General features: G+C 37.7%; 1 protein-coding gene across 2 annotated transcripts in view; it reads left to right on the top strand.

Moving 5' to 3' along the window:
• Nucleotides 1–17,399, top strand: part of LOC134531840 (uncharacterized) — a 33,667-nt gene extending 16,268 nt beyond the window's left edge. For both annotated transcript variants that reach the window (XM_063367821.1, XM_063367820.1), the window contains exons 8-10: nt 12–61; nt 9,339–9,405; nt 12,310–17,399. In XM_063367821.1, coding sequence (XP_063223891.1) covers nt 12–61; nt 9,339–9,405; nt 12,310–13,189 — 997 coding nt within the window. In that variant the 3' untranslated portion in view covers nt 13,190–17,399. The remainder of the gene's footprint in view (nt 1–11; nt 62–9,338; nt 9,406–12,309) is intronic.
• Nucleotides 17,400–17,696: the final 297 nt, after the last annotated feature.

Here is a 17,696-nt window from a genome sequence, read left to right as displayed (position 1 = left end):
TTTCTTTTCAGATATTCTCCGAACAAACATATAACTGTTGAAAGCAACCCACGTGTGTCAGGTAAGCTGTGTGCTTCATTATGTAACACTTAGACTCTTAAAACTGCCAACTGCTCTCGCAATAAAGTTGTACAATGTTGACCACATTCAAGTGTGTTCATTGGATAAATACATACTTATTTATAATACAGTTGGGTTTGGCCTGTTCTGATTTGATAACTTGTTGGTCATCAGCATTATTGCTAATTTTTTTATATCTTTCTCAGGTGAGCTTGAACTAAGAATGGTCAAGTTTTAGCAAATATTGGTTATTATGAAGAAAAAAAAAAAATTTCTCTCTTTTAGAAAAGTTCAATTTTTACCCTAGCATTTTCTTAATTATGCACTCCTTCATTCTTTTGCACATTTTCACTTTTGTGTACACCACTTGTAAATTTTTTCTACACAAACGAGGTGAAAAAAGTATATTACCTTTGTGTTGGTGCATATGTAAAGCACAATACATCATTTATGGCTCTTTTGCATAATTGAATAAAGAAATTTACTTTATACTTATACTGAAACAACTGTATTCTAAATAATTTTCCAAGGAAAATATGATTTGTAGTGATGCAGATTGATTGCAAATGTACAATAAAACAGTAATAAATTATGTACAAGTAAAATTTTTATTGGAACTGTGATGTAAGTTTGCAGGACTGCATATGTATCAAGTGGTTGTTACAGTAGTATCTATGGCCCCCTGAATTTTTACTGAAATTTATGTTCTAAGTGGCTCTAGCCTAGAAGCCTTGATGTGAGAGGACTTTGTAACAACCCAAATTACGGCCTTCCTCATACAATACAGTAATAATAATTTATTATAGACTTTTTTGTCAAATTTCAGGTTAGATGTAAAAATTTTCCTTTCAAAGTTATTGTAAACGTAATTCTCCAGGTTTATTGTTTTTATTTTTAAAATGCATAAGTTAATTTTTTTAACTAATTTTTTTTTTGGCTGGCTTCTTTGTGTGGGAAGGTGTGCTGACGTGATTCTCCTTTGTTTTTCCACGACCGAGGCTTTGTTTCGCACGCTAGATGTGTGAGTCACGGTCACGGGAGTGTGAGAGAGAGAGAAAATTGCTGCGTCGTGGAAACAGAAGTAAGCATTTCGTGGAAGCTTTTGTTGCCATGCGCCGTGATCGGCTGAAAATTACATCAGCGAGCCCAGGACACTGCCCACTGCCCGCACAAAGGGAAGGAAGGCTGTAATTCAGTCATTGTCCGAAGCCGAGGCCGAGCGGTCGTTGTTCGGGCGACGGGCCGAGCAGGCAGTGACCGAACGATGGCTCAGTGTTTTTGTTAATACAATTAGATAATTGTTCACAAAAATCCGGTTACCAACGTCTTCACACCGCACACACGCGCCGCCATGTTTTCAACTGACCAGCATGCTACATGATAGTCTGTACCAATAAAAAAGAGACACCAACATTATAAAAAAAACATAACTAAGGCGTGAACATTCCGCCCACCAACAAAATTATTTTTGTTCTAAGAGCTAATGTTGTTCAGGGATGGCGGTAGAAGTCTTCAAGGCTTGCTTGGTAAGGGACAGAGCTTTGACACAGGTCGAACCAAGTCTCCGTGGGTTGTTTTTACTGTAACAACGCTGACGACGCCATCCTTGTCCAAATCGCCATTTTAATGCTGGTAGGTTAGGTTCTTTAATAATAGCCATCTGCCCTTCCTTGATGTTGACAGTGGGAACATTCCACTAAAACCGTTGATGGAGCGTATGGAGGTGCTCGTATCGTCATCGTTTCTAAATAGCTTGATAATACTGAGTGATCAGCTCCCAGCGATTGAGTCGAGAGGGTGAACAGTCCGTTAAGTTTGCTTTTGGAACACTAACGAGCGGTGCTCCCGTTAAAAAGTGTCCTGGAGTCAAGACATCAAGTTCTCCAGGATCAGTAGACAGGGGACATAGGGGTCTGTAGTTTAATACAGCTAAAATCTGAGCAAACAGGGTGGCTAATTCTTCGAAGGTAAGAGTTGTCTCACCTACCACTCGCTTCAGGTGCTGTTTCACAGACTTGGTGCCAGATTCCCATAGCCCACCAAAATTGGGACTGAGAGGGGGGTTGAAATGCCATTCGATGTTATTGGCTGCCATATAGGCCTGAACATGAGGATCCTTTTCGGCCTGGAACAGCTGGTGGTAGGAATCCTGAATATGGCAATGAGCAGCAACAAAATTGGTACCGTTGTCACTGTAGACATGTGAGGGCAATCCTCGTAGTGCAGTAAATCGTTTGAATGCGGCTAGGAAGGCACCAGCAGTCAGATCGGTTACCAATTCCAGATGTACTGCTCGAGTCGACATGCAGACAAAAAGACATAAGTATGTCTTGTTAGCTTGGCTTTTGCGCAGTCGCATAGGCTTGGCTAGGAAGGGTCCGCCAAAAACAATGCCCATGTGGAGAAATGCACGGATGTTGGAAAGACGAGAAGATGGCAAGGTGTTCATAATTGGTTATGTTGCAGTGAGCCGAACCTTGAAACATGAAATGTACTGATGAAGTCACTGTCGGACCAATTTTCGAGCTCCCAATATCCAAAACTCCCGTTGGATCAAACTGTGTGTTGTTAAGGGGCCTGTATGTAAATAGGTGGAGTGGTAATGATCTACAATCAAGGTGGATAAATGGCATTTTCTAGGTAACAGGATAGGGTGCTTAGCATTTAACGAGACAGGAGCATTATGTAACAGGCCGCCCACCCTGAACACACCCTGGGAATCCAAAAATGGTGCTAGAGGTCGAAGAGGTTTAGAGCATGGCACACCCTTACGAACCCTGTCAATATCATTCTGAAAGTGGACCTTTTGAATGTGTCTGACCCAAAATAGGAGAGCTGCCTGAAGTTCTACATTTGTCAGTGAGCCAGTACATACAGGCTTATTTAGCCAACCAACTTTTGCTCTCAACACCCAGACTGTGACTCATTTCAATCGTGACAGTGAGGAATACTTCTTCAGTGGTATAGCTGGATCCTCTGATACTTGCTGCACCGTCAAACATGCCGGTTGGATTTTCTTAAGCTCTGTTGTATCTTCAACACTGTCCATGGGTGCTTTTGTTGGCCAGTCAGCTTGTGGTTCTGTCAACCAAGCTGGGCCAGAAAACCACGGTTGGTTACCAAGGCTTGTGGACTGACTCCCCTTGAAGCGAGATCGGCAGGATTGTTGTCGGATGAGACATGGAACCATTTGTTTGGAGAAATCACTCCTTGAATTTCAGAAACTCTATTAACCACAAATGTTTTCAATTTGTATGGGCGCATGCGGAGCCAGTTCAACACAACGGTGGAGTCAGACCAAGCAAACATAGAACATGTACCAAGCGACTTTTGGTAGAGCTTGTGAACATACTGCCACAAGCGAGACAGTAGTAGAGCAGCACACAGTTCCAGTCTTGGAATTGACACTGTCTTGAGTGGTGCAACCTTTGTTTTAGCAACCAGCAAATGAACAGTAACTGTGTTATCAGGTCCAATGCAGCGAACATAAATGACAACAGCATAGGCAGTTAAGGAAGCATCACAGAATCCATGAAGTTGAATGTTGGATGCAGAACTGACCTGCAGACAACGAGAAATTTTAACTTGGGCAACACATGATAGGTCGGACATGTATCGCTGCCATCGTTCTGCTATATCGGCCGGGACTGGGTCATCCCATGATAACCCAGCTGTCCACAATTGCTGTAATGTCACCTTGGCCAGGATTATGACAGGGGCCAACCAGCCAGCAGGGTCATAGATGCGAGTAATAGCTGATAACATGTTTCGCTTTGTAGGAGGTCCATGTTTTGTAGGCATAGTGACAATTGTAGCTGAAGGAATCTGTCTTGGGACACCACTGAAGACCCAATATCTTCACGGAGGGACATACTCCATCACTGAAACTTCTGCTGGTGGAATCAGGCAAGTCTAAAACTTCAGTTAATAGGGATGGATGATTAGAAGCCCACTTGTGCAAGCTAAACCCCCCTTTCTTCAGTAAGGAAACCAATTCTTCTTTCAACTGAATTGCTTCTTGAAGTGTTGATGCACCAGTTACAGTATCATCAATGTAAGTATCATGAGCAATAGCCTTAGCTGCCAATGGAAAGTCGTTACCTTCATCTGCTGCCAACTGTTGTAACACGCGGAGTGCCTGGTAAGGAAAAGATGTCTCACCATATGTAACAGTGTTCAGTTGATAGATCTGAGGTGGGTCACTAGGAGTTTATCTCCATAAAATACACTGGTACGATCTGTCGTCAGGGTGGATTAAAATCTGCCTATACATTTTTACGATATCAGCGGTCAGAACAATAGGGAATAGCCTAAATCCCAGAATAACATCAAGGATATCCTTTTGCAACTTAGGGCCTGACAGGAGAGCAACATTGAGCGAATTACCTCCGATGGATTTGGCAGATGCATCAAACACAACTCGAACCTTTGTTGTGGTACTAGCTTCTTTTATCACAGCATGATGAGGAATTACATACTTCGGGGTCACCAAACTGTTCTCATCATGATTTGATGACATACTAGTCATGTGTCCAAGTTCAACATAATCTTTCATGAAGGATCTATATTGATCTTGCAGGTCTAGGTCCTTTTGTAGTTTTGATTCAACTGTTTTAAGGCGAGTCAAGGCATGTCTCCGAGACTCCCCTAATGGTATTAGCAGATTGTGAAAGGGGAGTCTAAGCATGTAGCGGCCAGCTGTAGTTCGAGTGTGCTGACGAAAAATATCAAGTCACATATCAAGTCACATATCAAGTCTTCTGCACTTGTTAGGAACTTCTTCAATTTCCCAATATTGTTTAAGAGTTGCATCCAGAGATGAGTCAGTTCTTATAAGACAGGATGACAACTCAGTAGAACTGCTCTCACAACCAGCATGCCCAGTGATGACCCATCCAAACAGGAATGAAAAGCACTAGGGTTACCCGGTAGGCGAGATCCAGTCATCACTTCCGCCACGATATCAGCTGCCAGCAACATGTCAATAGGTCCTGGTACTGCAAACCCTGGATCTGCAAGTGTAAGGCCTTGCAAATGATTTAACTGTGTAGTGCAAATGGGTACCGATGGATGTGCATGGGTAATGGTGGTTAGGATGATTGCGTCAATAATAAACAATACATCATCTTGATCTACTGGCTTGATTTTACACACTGTTAGACCCTTATTGTTCGGAACATGAGATTTACCAACTCCAGACACTGATACTAATGACTGCTGTCGTGGGAGACCCAAGCGCTTGAAACATGACTCGGTGATGGAAGAGGTCTGCGAAGCTCCATCTAATAATACTCACACAGGCTGAAAGTTACCAGATGCATCACGTACATGCACAATAGCAGTTTTAAGGAGTATTGTGGTTGCTACCGGACTGGTAGTAGGTGGACTTACTTCTGCTGCACACATTGATACCTGCACACTAGATTCTGATGCGGTAGTTTCGTCACACTGTGTCGTTTCTGAACGTTGGTCTGGAAAGTGAAGTAGTGTATGATGCTTACGCTGACACTGCTGACGTGAATACTTAGAATTGCACCTGCTACTGCTGTGATGTGGTCTCAAACAATTGAAACAGAGGGTATTTGTTTTCACCCATTCCACTCTCTCTGCAACAGATTTTGACAAAAATTTGTGACATGTCTGAATCCAGTGAGAACCATCACAAAATAAGCATTTCACTGTTAGTGGCAAGTTCACCGACACTAACGTTGAACGTGGTGTGTTGACACTCTTGTACCCACTTGTATCGCCTGTACGGGATTTGAAATTCGAAGGTTGAGACTTGGAGAACCCAGGTTGGGAGTGAGATGTTGTAACAAGGTTGACGTTGACTGTAGCTTGGGCTTTCTTTTCAAGGAACCTCAACAGTTCTTCATGGGTAGGTATGTCCTTGTCCAAGGTCATTTCAAAGGATTGTCTAGTAGAAGTATCCAACTTTTCCAACAAAATATTTAACAAGAGAAAACTCCACTGGCTTACTGGAAACTTGTGTGCACTCAGAGCATTTAATAACTCATTGACTGCACTAACAAATTTTAACAATGACTCAGGCGAACTTGAGTGAACAGTGGGCAAATGTAACAAACGTTGCACATAAGTGGTGGCAACGATGCGCACACTTAGATACCTTTTATCCAACAAGGTCCATGCTGTGTCAAAAGTTTCATTAGTAAAACTAAGACCACTGACCATGTCACGAGGTTCACTCCTGAGACAGCCCAGATAGTGTAACTTTTGTATTGGGCTAAGACCTGGTGTCTGGTTAATAATGGACACAAATAATTCTGCAAATGTTGGCCACTCTACCCGGTCGCCCGCGAAGGTAGGTAGCGGGATACTCGGCAATGTAGCTGGAGTAGTAATGTGGTCGTTGCACATGTTTGGAGCTGTACTATTTACCGTTGCTTTCGTTTGAAGACATTAATAGGCCTTGCGAAGTTGCCAAAATACAGCCTCATACGAGGTAAATTGTTGTTTTAACGCATCAACCGATGTCCCTTCGGGAGGATTAGCACACAATATTAAATAATTTGAAAACAGTTCAGTTTTAACTTCAGCGATTTCTTCGTAAATTAGCATGAAATCATCCCACTTCGTGTCATCTTGAATCGCTGCATCATATAATCCACTCGCTTCGTTTACCTTCGCCATGACATGGTTGAACATTAAATACTGCATGTTGTTGCTTGTGGTCGCCATATTGGTTGTTTAGTTGTAGCACTTTTAACGTAAATGTTTTATAGTTCTCTTAAAAAAAGATATTACCAAGAAGATATCATGTAGGGCTGGCTTTACCACTCAGAATTTTCTGTCTATTACTACAGGTGGGTGATATTGGATTCAAAGGCTAGCCCAATTTTTTTTTAATATACGTGTATTTAATCACTGTTTTGTTATATAGCACACCAAACCTTCAATTATATATCTGGGTTTTAAGACTATCCAAATAGGAATATTATTCTTACTATTCTAACTTCTACATATTTCACTTGAGTATGGCTCAACAGTAACTCACTCTGTCATCTTTGTTGGTGCACTGTTATCCCCATACACTTTTTCACCATTACCTTCCGACACATTGCATTGTAAATGTGTTTGTGGTCTTTGTCTCTTCAGCTGCAAAGTTTCCCCTGCCAGTTGAATGGTCGTCTCTTCCCCTCAGGATCGTAGTCATCGCCAAAACTTGCTCACCTTTATCACTAAACCTTAGCCAACTTAAGTCACCCTATGTGCTTAATTGGCTGTGAGGGAAGATCTCATACCTTTCAGAATGATTTGTAAATGAATGTCCTTAAGTTCTATGTGAATACTAGTTTTTTGATGGGAAGCGAATATGAACTTGAATGTTTGAAATATTAGTGATGTGGAATTGAATTGTGAATATTGTTCTCGGCGTAGCTGCATTACATTTATTTCATAAAATAAAAAATTAAAGTAAAAATTTTTTTTAAATATTTGTAATAAATGATAGGTTAACTAATTGGGCCCTATATTTAACATTATTTAATGAAATTATTAAATACCCATGTATAATATTTTTATTTATGCAAAACATACAAAACCCCAAAAAAAAAATTCATAAGCAAATCATAAAATTTCATTGTTTTAAAGCTTTTCAACAAATGTGAAGACAAAGCTTTGTATCACAACCGAAGCTTCAGACAGAAAGAATAGCAAATTTCTTCACAAAGTAAAATCAAATATTAAAAAGAGCTTCGATTGATTCACTTAGTCGAAGATTCACACAGGCGTAACGTCCTTTGTCTGTGGCCTAGAAATTGCCAGAGTATGGTTTGTTAATGTGTATTTTTGTGTGTTCAAGGTCATGTTGTTTGGGCCGGAAGTAGCCAGAAATCTTGAGATGTGGTAGCCATAAGCGGCGGAGGAAACAGACATGGGGAAGGGATTATATCTGGAAGACACAGTGTCTCGGAGTCGGGTGACACTGCATGGTGTGCCACAAAAGACACTAGATTGCTTTGCAATTACCTGGGGCGATGTACCCCTCAGGCGCAGTTTACACGGGCCATCTCTGGTAATTTCTTCTCATAACACTGACATCGTCCGAGCCTCCGAGCCCGATACGCCAGTACCCTCCCACCTTCCCCTCCAGCCACGGCATTCAAACCTCCCGCCGCGTGTGTAGTGGGGGGATAGAGTGCCACGGACCTGGAAAAGATGGCGCGAATGGCTTTTGTTGAGGCTACCCGGCGGCCATGTTTTTCCCGACAGTTCGCCTTCGTCATCGCGGTGAGAGGAAGTGACGTACCGCGGAGTGTTTATTCGAGTATGAGTTACCTTGTAGAGGTGAATTTGTAACTAAACGTGTGGACAATCTGTGCGCGCGCGCCCGTGACAGTCAGCTCAGTGCTACCACGTGCGTGTTGTCTGAGTGCCGGATCACGTGTTTGCCTCCTCAACGTCTGGCGTGTAGGGCGCTTTAAGAACCCACCCATCTAATCATCAGAGCGTGCCCGGCGCTGAGATCGGGCCAGGTTCAGGTGTCGCCGAGAACTGCAGCAAGGGGGTCGAGTCACATCCTCACACGGGCAACGTCACGCCCTGAGGCGAGAGTCTCCGCCGGGTCCGTGCCCCTTGACACGGTGGCGCCCAATAAACTCGTACGCCTCATTTACAATACCCCCGACCATGTCAACACTATGTTAGTGATATGGCAAAGAGGTTCATTTGACTCTCCCAGTTAATCCTCCATTTTTTTTTTGTTTGTACCATTCTTTTTGCTTCTTACATTCCTTTTTCTGTCTAAACTTCCTGTAATTCCTAATGGCCATGGTTTCTAAGGCATCAGAATATGTGGTAGAGAGGAAAAGTCAGTGATGGTTTCAGATCAGCCATTTGACAATTTAGTAACATTTATGACTACAGAGTTAGTACCCAAGTACAGTAAGCCCACAATTATTAGCTGTCACAGTTGTTACTTGTGCAAAGAATCATTTTTGATCAACCTACAAATTTATTTCTTAGGTTTTTCTTTACCTAACTATGGAAGCCATTCTTAATACTTTTCTCAAATTTAGAGTTTAAACTCAAACTTTTGTTTGTTTTCAATTTTTTTTATCTCTTGTTTCAAAAATTGATTTTGGCTGTCTAAGATTATTCTTTCCAAGTGCATGCCATCTTTTTGTGCTCTTATAGCCGTGCAGCCATAATGTACTAAATTGACCAAATTCACTTCCTTTATTTTAAATACTGAGAAAGAAAGTCACTTCATATGTTTTGTAAATCTGAATGTAATTATATTCATGCATATAATTTAGTTTCAGAAGCCTCATTACTGCCTGAAGAAATTTTCAATGCCGACAATGAAGTGGTGGTGCTCGACAGGTAATGTTACATAAATTTTATTTTATAAAGTTTACAATTTTATTTAATTTTTTATCAAGATAAATTCCCCCCCCCCCCTTTTTTTTGTACTGTGTATGTCAATTTAATTATAAAACATCTTCTGTAGTGGTATTTATTTAAATTTCATTGATTTATAAAACATTGATTTTGTACATTTAGTAAATATTTGAAAACACTATGTTTTTTTAATGTTGCTTATTTTTTCTTTCTTAGTTTAGGGATAGGACTTGATTGACTATCTAAATTATTTAAAAGGAAAAAATGTTACTTTTACCAAATGTAGTAAAAATGAAAAATTTAATTCTCATCGTTTTTTCATACCGCGCCTAAAGAAGTATAACTGCAAAAAGGTTTTTTTCTAAAAAATTAATTTGCCATAAAATAGTCTGAACAGTAAATGTGGCTAAAATTTCATGTATAAAATAAAATTTAAGTATTTTATAGTGTGTGTTTCTTATAAAAACAAATTGACATCAATTGTGTGCCTTCTAAGCTTGAGGCCATTTAGTGTCGTCATCCCTCCCTCCCTCCCCCCCCCCCCCCCACATCTGAGAGTTTGCCTCTGCTTTTGAGAATATACATTATTGAATTGGTTGACTATCAGACATTTGTTAACTTTGATGTAACAGTTAATATGCTTTCATTAATTTGATAACTTCTCCTGTAATGACATTATCTAGACATGTTCTTCGATCAGTTGCTGAAAAATTTAAATTTCTGTCTTCATTTGTTTACCATTTACAAAATTGTGTAGTTGTTTAAAAAATTTATTTTATTCTGTGGTGCTGCTTGATCAGGGGTGTAGTTTTGTTTTCTCTAGTGAATATACTGAAGGACCATTATTTTCCAGGATCACTTATTGCAGCAGCTCATTATTAATGCATACACACTATCTTGACTTGTTTGTTCACACACAAATGGGGCTATGGGTATTGAGACGACTTGCTTCCGACCAAGACGACTGAGGTTATTACTGGCGGAGTATAGCAATGACAGTATACATTGCTGTGAGTCTGGGTTTTCTTAAGAGTACTCCAGATTACCCCTATTTATGCATTCCAACACTGCTTATTCAAAATGGTTTTAGCAATCATCATCAACAATTACATCGCCAAAATAAAGCAATGTGTGTAAATATGAATGATTTCCAATAATAGGTCTGGATCTCATTGAGTAAAAAACAGACAAATTTTATCCCAAATAAAAGTGCACATTATTTTAGGGATTTTTGCTAACAATATTTGTGCTATGCATGAATACAGAAATAAATACAATGATGAGACTGTGCATTTAATTTTCTCGGCCAGATTGTAACAGTGCATAACCACTAACTTAAGAAAATTAACCTTACTGTAACTGGAATGGCATGATAGGCTGCTAATGCAGATGTTCTTTTAAGGTGATGATATATATTTGATGATTATTTGTCATGTAGTATCAGGCTTATTCATTAGAGGTATTTTGTTTACTTTAAATAAAAGTAGTAATATTTTAAATTTGTTGGTTAGGTTAAGAAAGTTACTTATTTTGTAAATTTTAATTTATATATCTCACTAATTATCAATATGACCATTGAACTTCAAAATTAATTTGGTTACAGAGAATATTTCTCTGGCACCAGAATATCATTGGAAAATCCCACAGGTACGCAGGCATGTGGTGTAGTTACAACATTTTTTGTCTTCTGCCAACGTTGTAATTGAAAGTGGCACACATTTTGGAGAGTTTGTAAGCAGGAAATCCCAGCACATTTGTGCAGTGTAGAATAACGTTAGCAGTAAAGTATTTTGTGAACTATGTATTTTAATTTCACTATCAAGCATCGTGGAACATCTACTGAATTTCTGAACCTGAGGGAGCTGACCTTGGTTTAATTGATCCTTAGAGGGTATGGCCTCTTGTCATATAAGGTCTAGTTTGCTGTGTTTGGTGAGATGGCCCATGGGGCTGCATTCTCTGTTTCACGTATTGTAAAAGAAGGCAGCTGCGCTCTCCAACCAGTTGTCGCTCAATCGTCGCCGGGTGCGGTTGAGTCGTCGGTAACTCACTGAATAAAGTGATAGGAACTGACATTCTTCCGCCTTCTGCAGAGTAGATGATGATGTTGCTGAGGGTGCCAACTAACTTTGATGGTAGACCCTGCGAGCTAGTCCACAGGTAGAACTAGAACACTTAAGAGGCCACTCCAGTGTTTCAGGGGCACTACACAACCCGCGTTAACCTCATAAGATTCAATGCTATTTTCATTTTGCTTATAACTTATTAACTAATATAGATTTCGAAATAATGCTTGCTTGATATGTAAGACAATGATGCTCTTATCAAAGCCCCTTTCTTCAAAAACGTGTATAAATTATGGTTTTATACTAATCTTTACTAATATGCTTAAGTGTATTGTCTAGGTTTGAACCATAATTTTATCATTTTTTCTTCCAGTGTTGATTTTTAAATAATCATTAAGGACATACACAATACTATAGCCTGGTGGAATTCCCTTGTCATTCTGTATTTTACAATTTTTGTGTATTTTATTGACAAGTAATTGGCCATCAATCATTTTTTGTAAAAAAAAGAAAGGGGGGAGGGGAAGACAGTGTTTTATGACAGTGGTAAAAAAATAGCTGCATCCAATACAAATTTATATCAAAGTATCTGAATTTTGGAATCTAACAAACTGTATGTTGAAAAAAATGTAAAAATTAAATTTTAATTAATTTTTTGGTAAATTAAGCTTAAATATACATAAGAAGCCAGTCTAACATTAATGGAATATGAAGAGTTTAATTTTGGTAATTGTTTCACATATTTTTTTTTAAATTTTATTAGTGTGGTGGTACTGCAATCAGTAAAGTGTGTATGATTTTTAATTTGTGGTTTTTGCAGTAACCAGTTTCTACGGGAGATGTTTGACATCGTGTACGTATGTAGCTTCTGCGGTCGTAGGTTCAAGTATGAGTCCCGGCTGAACAAGCATTTGATCGTTCACAGTTACGAGAGAAATTTCAAGTGCGATAAATGTGGAGCTGCATTCAAAGTAAACTCCACCCTCCAGACTCACCTTCTGACACACAGCATGGACAAACCCTTCAAGTGTGACAAGTGTCCTTCCACCCAGTGTACGCGTAGCGCTCTCAAGAAACACATGGAAAAAAAGCACGGAGACAGTACTGATAGCTACGTCTGCGATTTTTGTGGTGAGATGTTGAAGACAAGTCAGCGTCTGGAATGCCACATCCGACGCCACGCGGGCAAGAATGTTTTGTGCGTAGCTTGTGGCAAGTTGTTCTACACAGTGTCACATCTCAAAAAGCACACGGCCAGGCATCACGACCTCACGCAAGAGGAGCCGGGCGAGAATTTCGAGTGCTCGCACTGTTCTCGCACGTACACCGACAAACGTTCCCTGCAAATCCACATTATGATAGTCCACCTCAAGGAGATGCCCTACGAGTGTGAGAAGTGCGGAATTAAGTTTGCATTGAAATATAAGTTGAACAGGCACGTTGCCAGTCACAAGCAGAGGAAGTTCTGGTGCCACTGCAAGAAGAGTTTCGTGACAAAGACTGGTCTGGACAGACACAAGCTGACGCACGTCAACTACAGACCGTACGTGTGTGACATGTGCGGGCTGACGTTCACGCAGAAGGGCTCGGTGTTGAGGCACATAGTGACGAGCATGAGGGGAAGGTACTTCAAGAGAACTGGTACTTGCAAACCTATCGCCGGGCGGGAAGAACATTACCTCTATCACAAAAACAGGTGAAATCAGAAGTTCAGTAGTTGTTTGTATAAATGCAATTATTGAGTTGTGCACAATATAATGGTGAATAATTTTGTAGATGATGGAAGTGATCAAGTAATCATTGGCCATCTTTACATACGCTACCATTAGCTGTGTGGTTATGGGTTTTATTTTTCAATCTTGGTTCAGTTTAACATCAAATACTCTGGTTTTAAAATCCTGTTTTGGTTTTGATAACAGAAAAAAAGTCAATTTTTTAGTGCTAAATTAATATCATTGATAAGGTTTTGTATTTCAAAAAATTATTTAAAGCAATTCTATATCACGGAAAAAAGAACACAGTTTTTGAACTAGCCTAAAAGTTTTTTTTTTTTATATATAGTTTTCTAAAGGTTTTTTTTAACCAACCTCAATTTTTCAGTAGCAAGGGACAAGATTATATGGTGGATTGCGATAAAACCGAAATAGCATTGAAAAGCATGCCATAACACCGTATAACACCAAAATGCAACTGGCAGAACAAAATAAACAGCATTTTTAATCAAAAATTGTACTCAAAACCCAAAAACTGATTTTTTTAATTTATTAAACTCAAGGAATGTGATATATATTTAGCATAAAAGTTGAACTAAAAAAAATTAACAAAAAATAATTATTCTTTTTTTAAACTTTTTATTAATTTTTAACTGTTATTAGTAACTCATTTTTACATTTATGAAACGCATAATTACTTGCAAATTTATTTTTATTGTTCCGAGTAGTTAGAAATGCTTATTACAAATTATTAAAGAGAATCATGTATCAGTCACAGTAAACTGTTTAGTGAAGTAAGTATTATGAAACATTTAAGTGTCATAATTTTTTTTAAAATAATATTGTATATTTATGAATAAAAAGTTCATAAAAAATAAAAACAAAAACACAAACCTCATGTTTTGAAAACAAAATTACAAATTCTTGTCAATGTCAATAGCGCAATTGATGCGAGCTTCCAGATCTTCATGACAAAGATGCATTGTAATTTTAAGTTAAGCGAATATTGCACTAATTGCATTCGTTGCACTAATTTATATATTTTTGCTACAATTCTAATATAATTTATTTTTAAAAGTCTACAACTAGCATTAAGTTTCACAATACGTTTTCTTGCATGATTTGTTTATATTTTTGGCCTTATAATGTGCATAACAGCCAGAAATCATAACTTTCAAGGAACGTGTTTTTTACAAGATATTACGTAAACATTACAAACATTACAAATGCAGAAATTTCAGAAACGTATAAAAATACTTTAGTGGATCAGGATAATTGCACCTTTTAAGTGTATCCACCATACATAACCAATCCTTCTAATATATGTTTAATTACTACTGGTTTGATAGAGTTATACCCATCTGAAAGTTTCAAAAAACATCTCATACGGAGTAATTGCTTTGTAGGTTTTTGCCTGGGCACAACTAGTACTGCCTAACTGATTCAGGATACTGATGATTATTTTTATCTATATTTATATCCAATAATAACTCGTGACTTTTAGCAATCTTTAACTGTAATTCATTCAAGTGAACGAGATACTGCTCTGGAATGATAACTGTGACAGTATTCACAACACACTCAAGTTTTAAATAAAATATAATATGTATAATGGAAGTTATAATAACCAAAATCTAATTATAGTAGCTATTTACTAGAAAATTATAATGTTAAAATTCAAAATCAATTATGCAAATATCTCTTGTTATCAACAAACAATATTCTCAATAATTATCAATGCATGAATGAAAACTATAATCAGTCAGAGAACAAATCAAAGGAACCCTTTTCTTTTATGAAACCATTGAGCAAACGAAAAATCAATAGTTTGTAAAAGTAAAGAAAGTATTATGAAAATTGGTCCCAATAAAAATTAACAACATAATTTCATATTTAAAAGATATGAAATGAAATTCCAATATGTTTTGGATACTATCAATAAAACAAACATCCAAAAAACTTTAGAACAATCATATACCCTTGTACATACCATTGTAGATTACAGTACCTACGTAAATACGTGTCCTTTCGCCACAACAGCATGTTGTGGCCCGTAGTTACTATGAATAAGACTTGGGGGTGACATCTGTTGTCGACGAGGTAAAAATATCAGGACGTGCAGGCTGTTTCAACCTACCGATGGCACGCATTTAGATTGACTCCACTCGGCGTCTCTAGATTAGAGTATTCACCTTTAAAAGTCCGTAAAACACTGGTAGACATAGTTATTCTTATTGAAGTTTACAGAATGTCTTAATTGCGAAAACTTTCCTGAAACAAAGATTTTTACTAATTTACACCAAACAGTTAAAGTTTGATCCTCGGGTCTTACTAGCTCTTCTTATCTGCACGGAAATCCTCGGAATGACAGTAGGGCTGTAATTGAAGACCTAGTCCTCCTTCAATGAGTCCAGGACTATAATACGTAGGACTTTCCTACGGAAATCTTGCAAAATTATCAGTAGACGAAATAGTTGTTCTCTTTTAGGAATGTCAACGTATTACTTCATAAATCAAACAAATTTAGGTACTAAAACTTAACGTAGTACTCAAAGAATTCCTGCATCACATGCAGTTTTGTCCGTTGCTCAAAATATTCTTCTTAGAATGTTCTAAAGAACCAACTTATTTTCGTTACCAAGAACCCAATTGTCTTCCATGTAGCTCTTTTACAAAACTGTTTCTAGACTTGTCATATTTATGATGATTAGAGTAATTAAGACATATTCTTAGCATAATGTCTGTGTTATTTAAGCAACAATTACATTGTACTAATAACATTTCTCTTAAATAAAATTAAAAATTCATATCCAAAACCAAAAATTTTAAACTTCATTTTCAGATCAGTATTTTAAAGAGACCAAAATTGAATAGTTTGGAGAACCACACAGGCCTAGTTTCACCTAGGGGTAAATATATTGCATATTTTAATGTGAGCCAAGTTGTGCAAGAGAATATTTTATTTTTCCTATTTGAATAGTTCAGGAAAACTGTTTTTGTTGCATGTTCCTTTCAAGCTTATGTAACAGGAAATAGTTTCTCAAAGGTGCATACTGTACTTGTCATCACTCACTGTTTGTTTCATCTTCATGCACGCTCACACCATTCTTTTCAGCTATTTGAGTGGTAAATAATAGATGTATTTTGCACGTTTTTCATCTGTTCGTAAGGGGGCTTTATATATTATAGACTTGTTTTGTGTTACTGTGAATTACAGGGTGTAGGTTAAAATTTTGAAAGAAAATTAAATCTTATGTGAACCGAGTCTTGGAGAAAAAGTGTTCTATTACGTAAACATCATAAATTTTGTAGGCTGGGTTTTGTGTGGACTTGACACAAATATTTGCTAGTAAAGACATGGGTGCTAACCTAACAGGTGAAGTATTTGAACCACAATATGGGTAAAGATATATTACCAGAAATATCCTCCGATATCAAATATTGTCTGTGTAGCCAAATTAATTCAGACTAGCGACGAGCATTCTAGAAACTTTCATTTAATTCTCAGACGTGTTTTTCTGAAACATATTGACATACAATTTTAGCAGCGTGCAGGGAGGAGAGAGAACAGAAAGCAGGTAGCAGATAAGTAGAGAGGGAGCTTGGATGATATAACAGAGAGAGAGAAACTCAAAAACATGCAGTATTTGAGAGATAAGTATTTACTGTGTATTTATTTGTAATGGCCAGTAGTATATTTATTGCCTTTTTGCTGTGGTGCATTTAATGGCCATAATGATGGTTCATTTTTGTGATGTTCGTGTCTTTTATGCAGTGATTTGGTGCATAAGTTGTCATATCAGTGTTGGTTATTAATATGTATTTTGAATGTTCCTTTTTGTGCACCTTTTGCATTGATTTTACAGCCTTTTTTCCCAGTTTTGTAATACATAATATTTTGCTCTTACAATATAGTTCACTCTGATAAGTTTTGAAAAGATAATATTTGCACTGTAATAACAGTTGTATGAGTTTTAAGAGTACTTGATAATTTGAAACTTGTAATTGTAGGATAGGTATCACGGTTAAAAATAAGAGAAATATATATTATGGTTACTTAATGATAATATAATTATTAAATAGAGATATTTTCACTTTATAATCGTTGTATCTGGATGTACTGAAACTAATATTTCTATTTTTGTATTTTCTATAAAATGAAAAAAAGAAAACAAGATATGAACCAATAAATCTAAATGATTACCCAACTTTGTTGTTTATAATATTCTGCAACCCTTCAATTATGACATAGGTTATTTCATGTTTCTTTTTATGTTTTTATTCCTTTAAAGATTACTATGTAAGTTCACTTCCCCCCCCCCCCCCCCCAAGTTCACTCCCTCCCCCACCCCTTCCACCCTGGGAAGCATGTGTTACCTATAAATGTGTACTAAAGAGAGTTGATGCAATGAGACTTTCATACAGTAATGTGAGGATTGTTAAGTCTCAGTTTGTTTCTTTTATAAGAAATGCACCCAGAAAGTGCCAGAACGTC

The sequence above is a fragment of the Bacillus rossius genome, chromosome 5, assembly GCF_032445375.1.
Source record: "Bacillus rossius redtenbacheri isolate Brsri chromosome 5, Brsri_v3, whole genome shotgun sequence".
Lineage (NCBI taxonomy): Eukaryota > Metazoa > Arthropoda > Insecta > Phasmatodea > Bacillidae > Bacillus > Bacillus rossius.
Note: the sequence above shows the minus strand (reverse complement) of the source record. Positions and strands in the feature narration are given on the sequence as shown.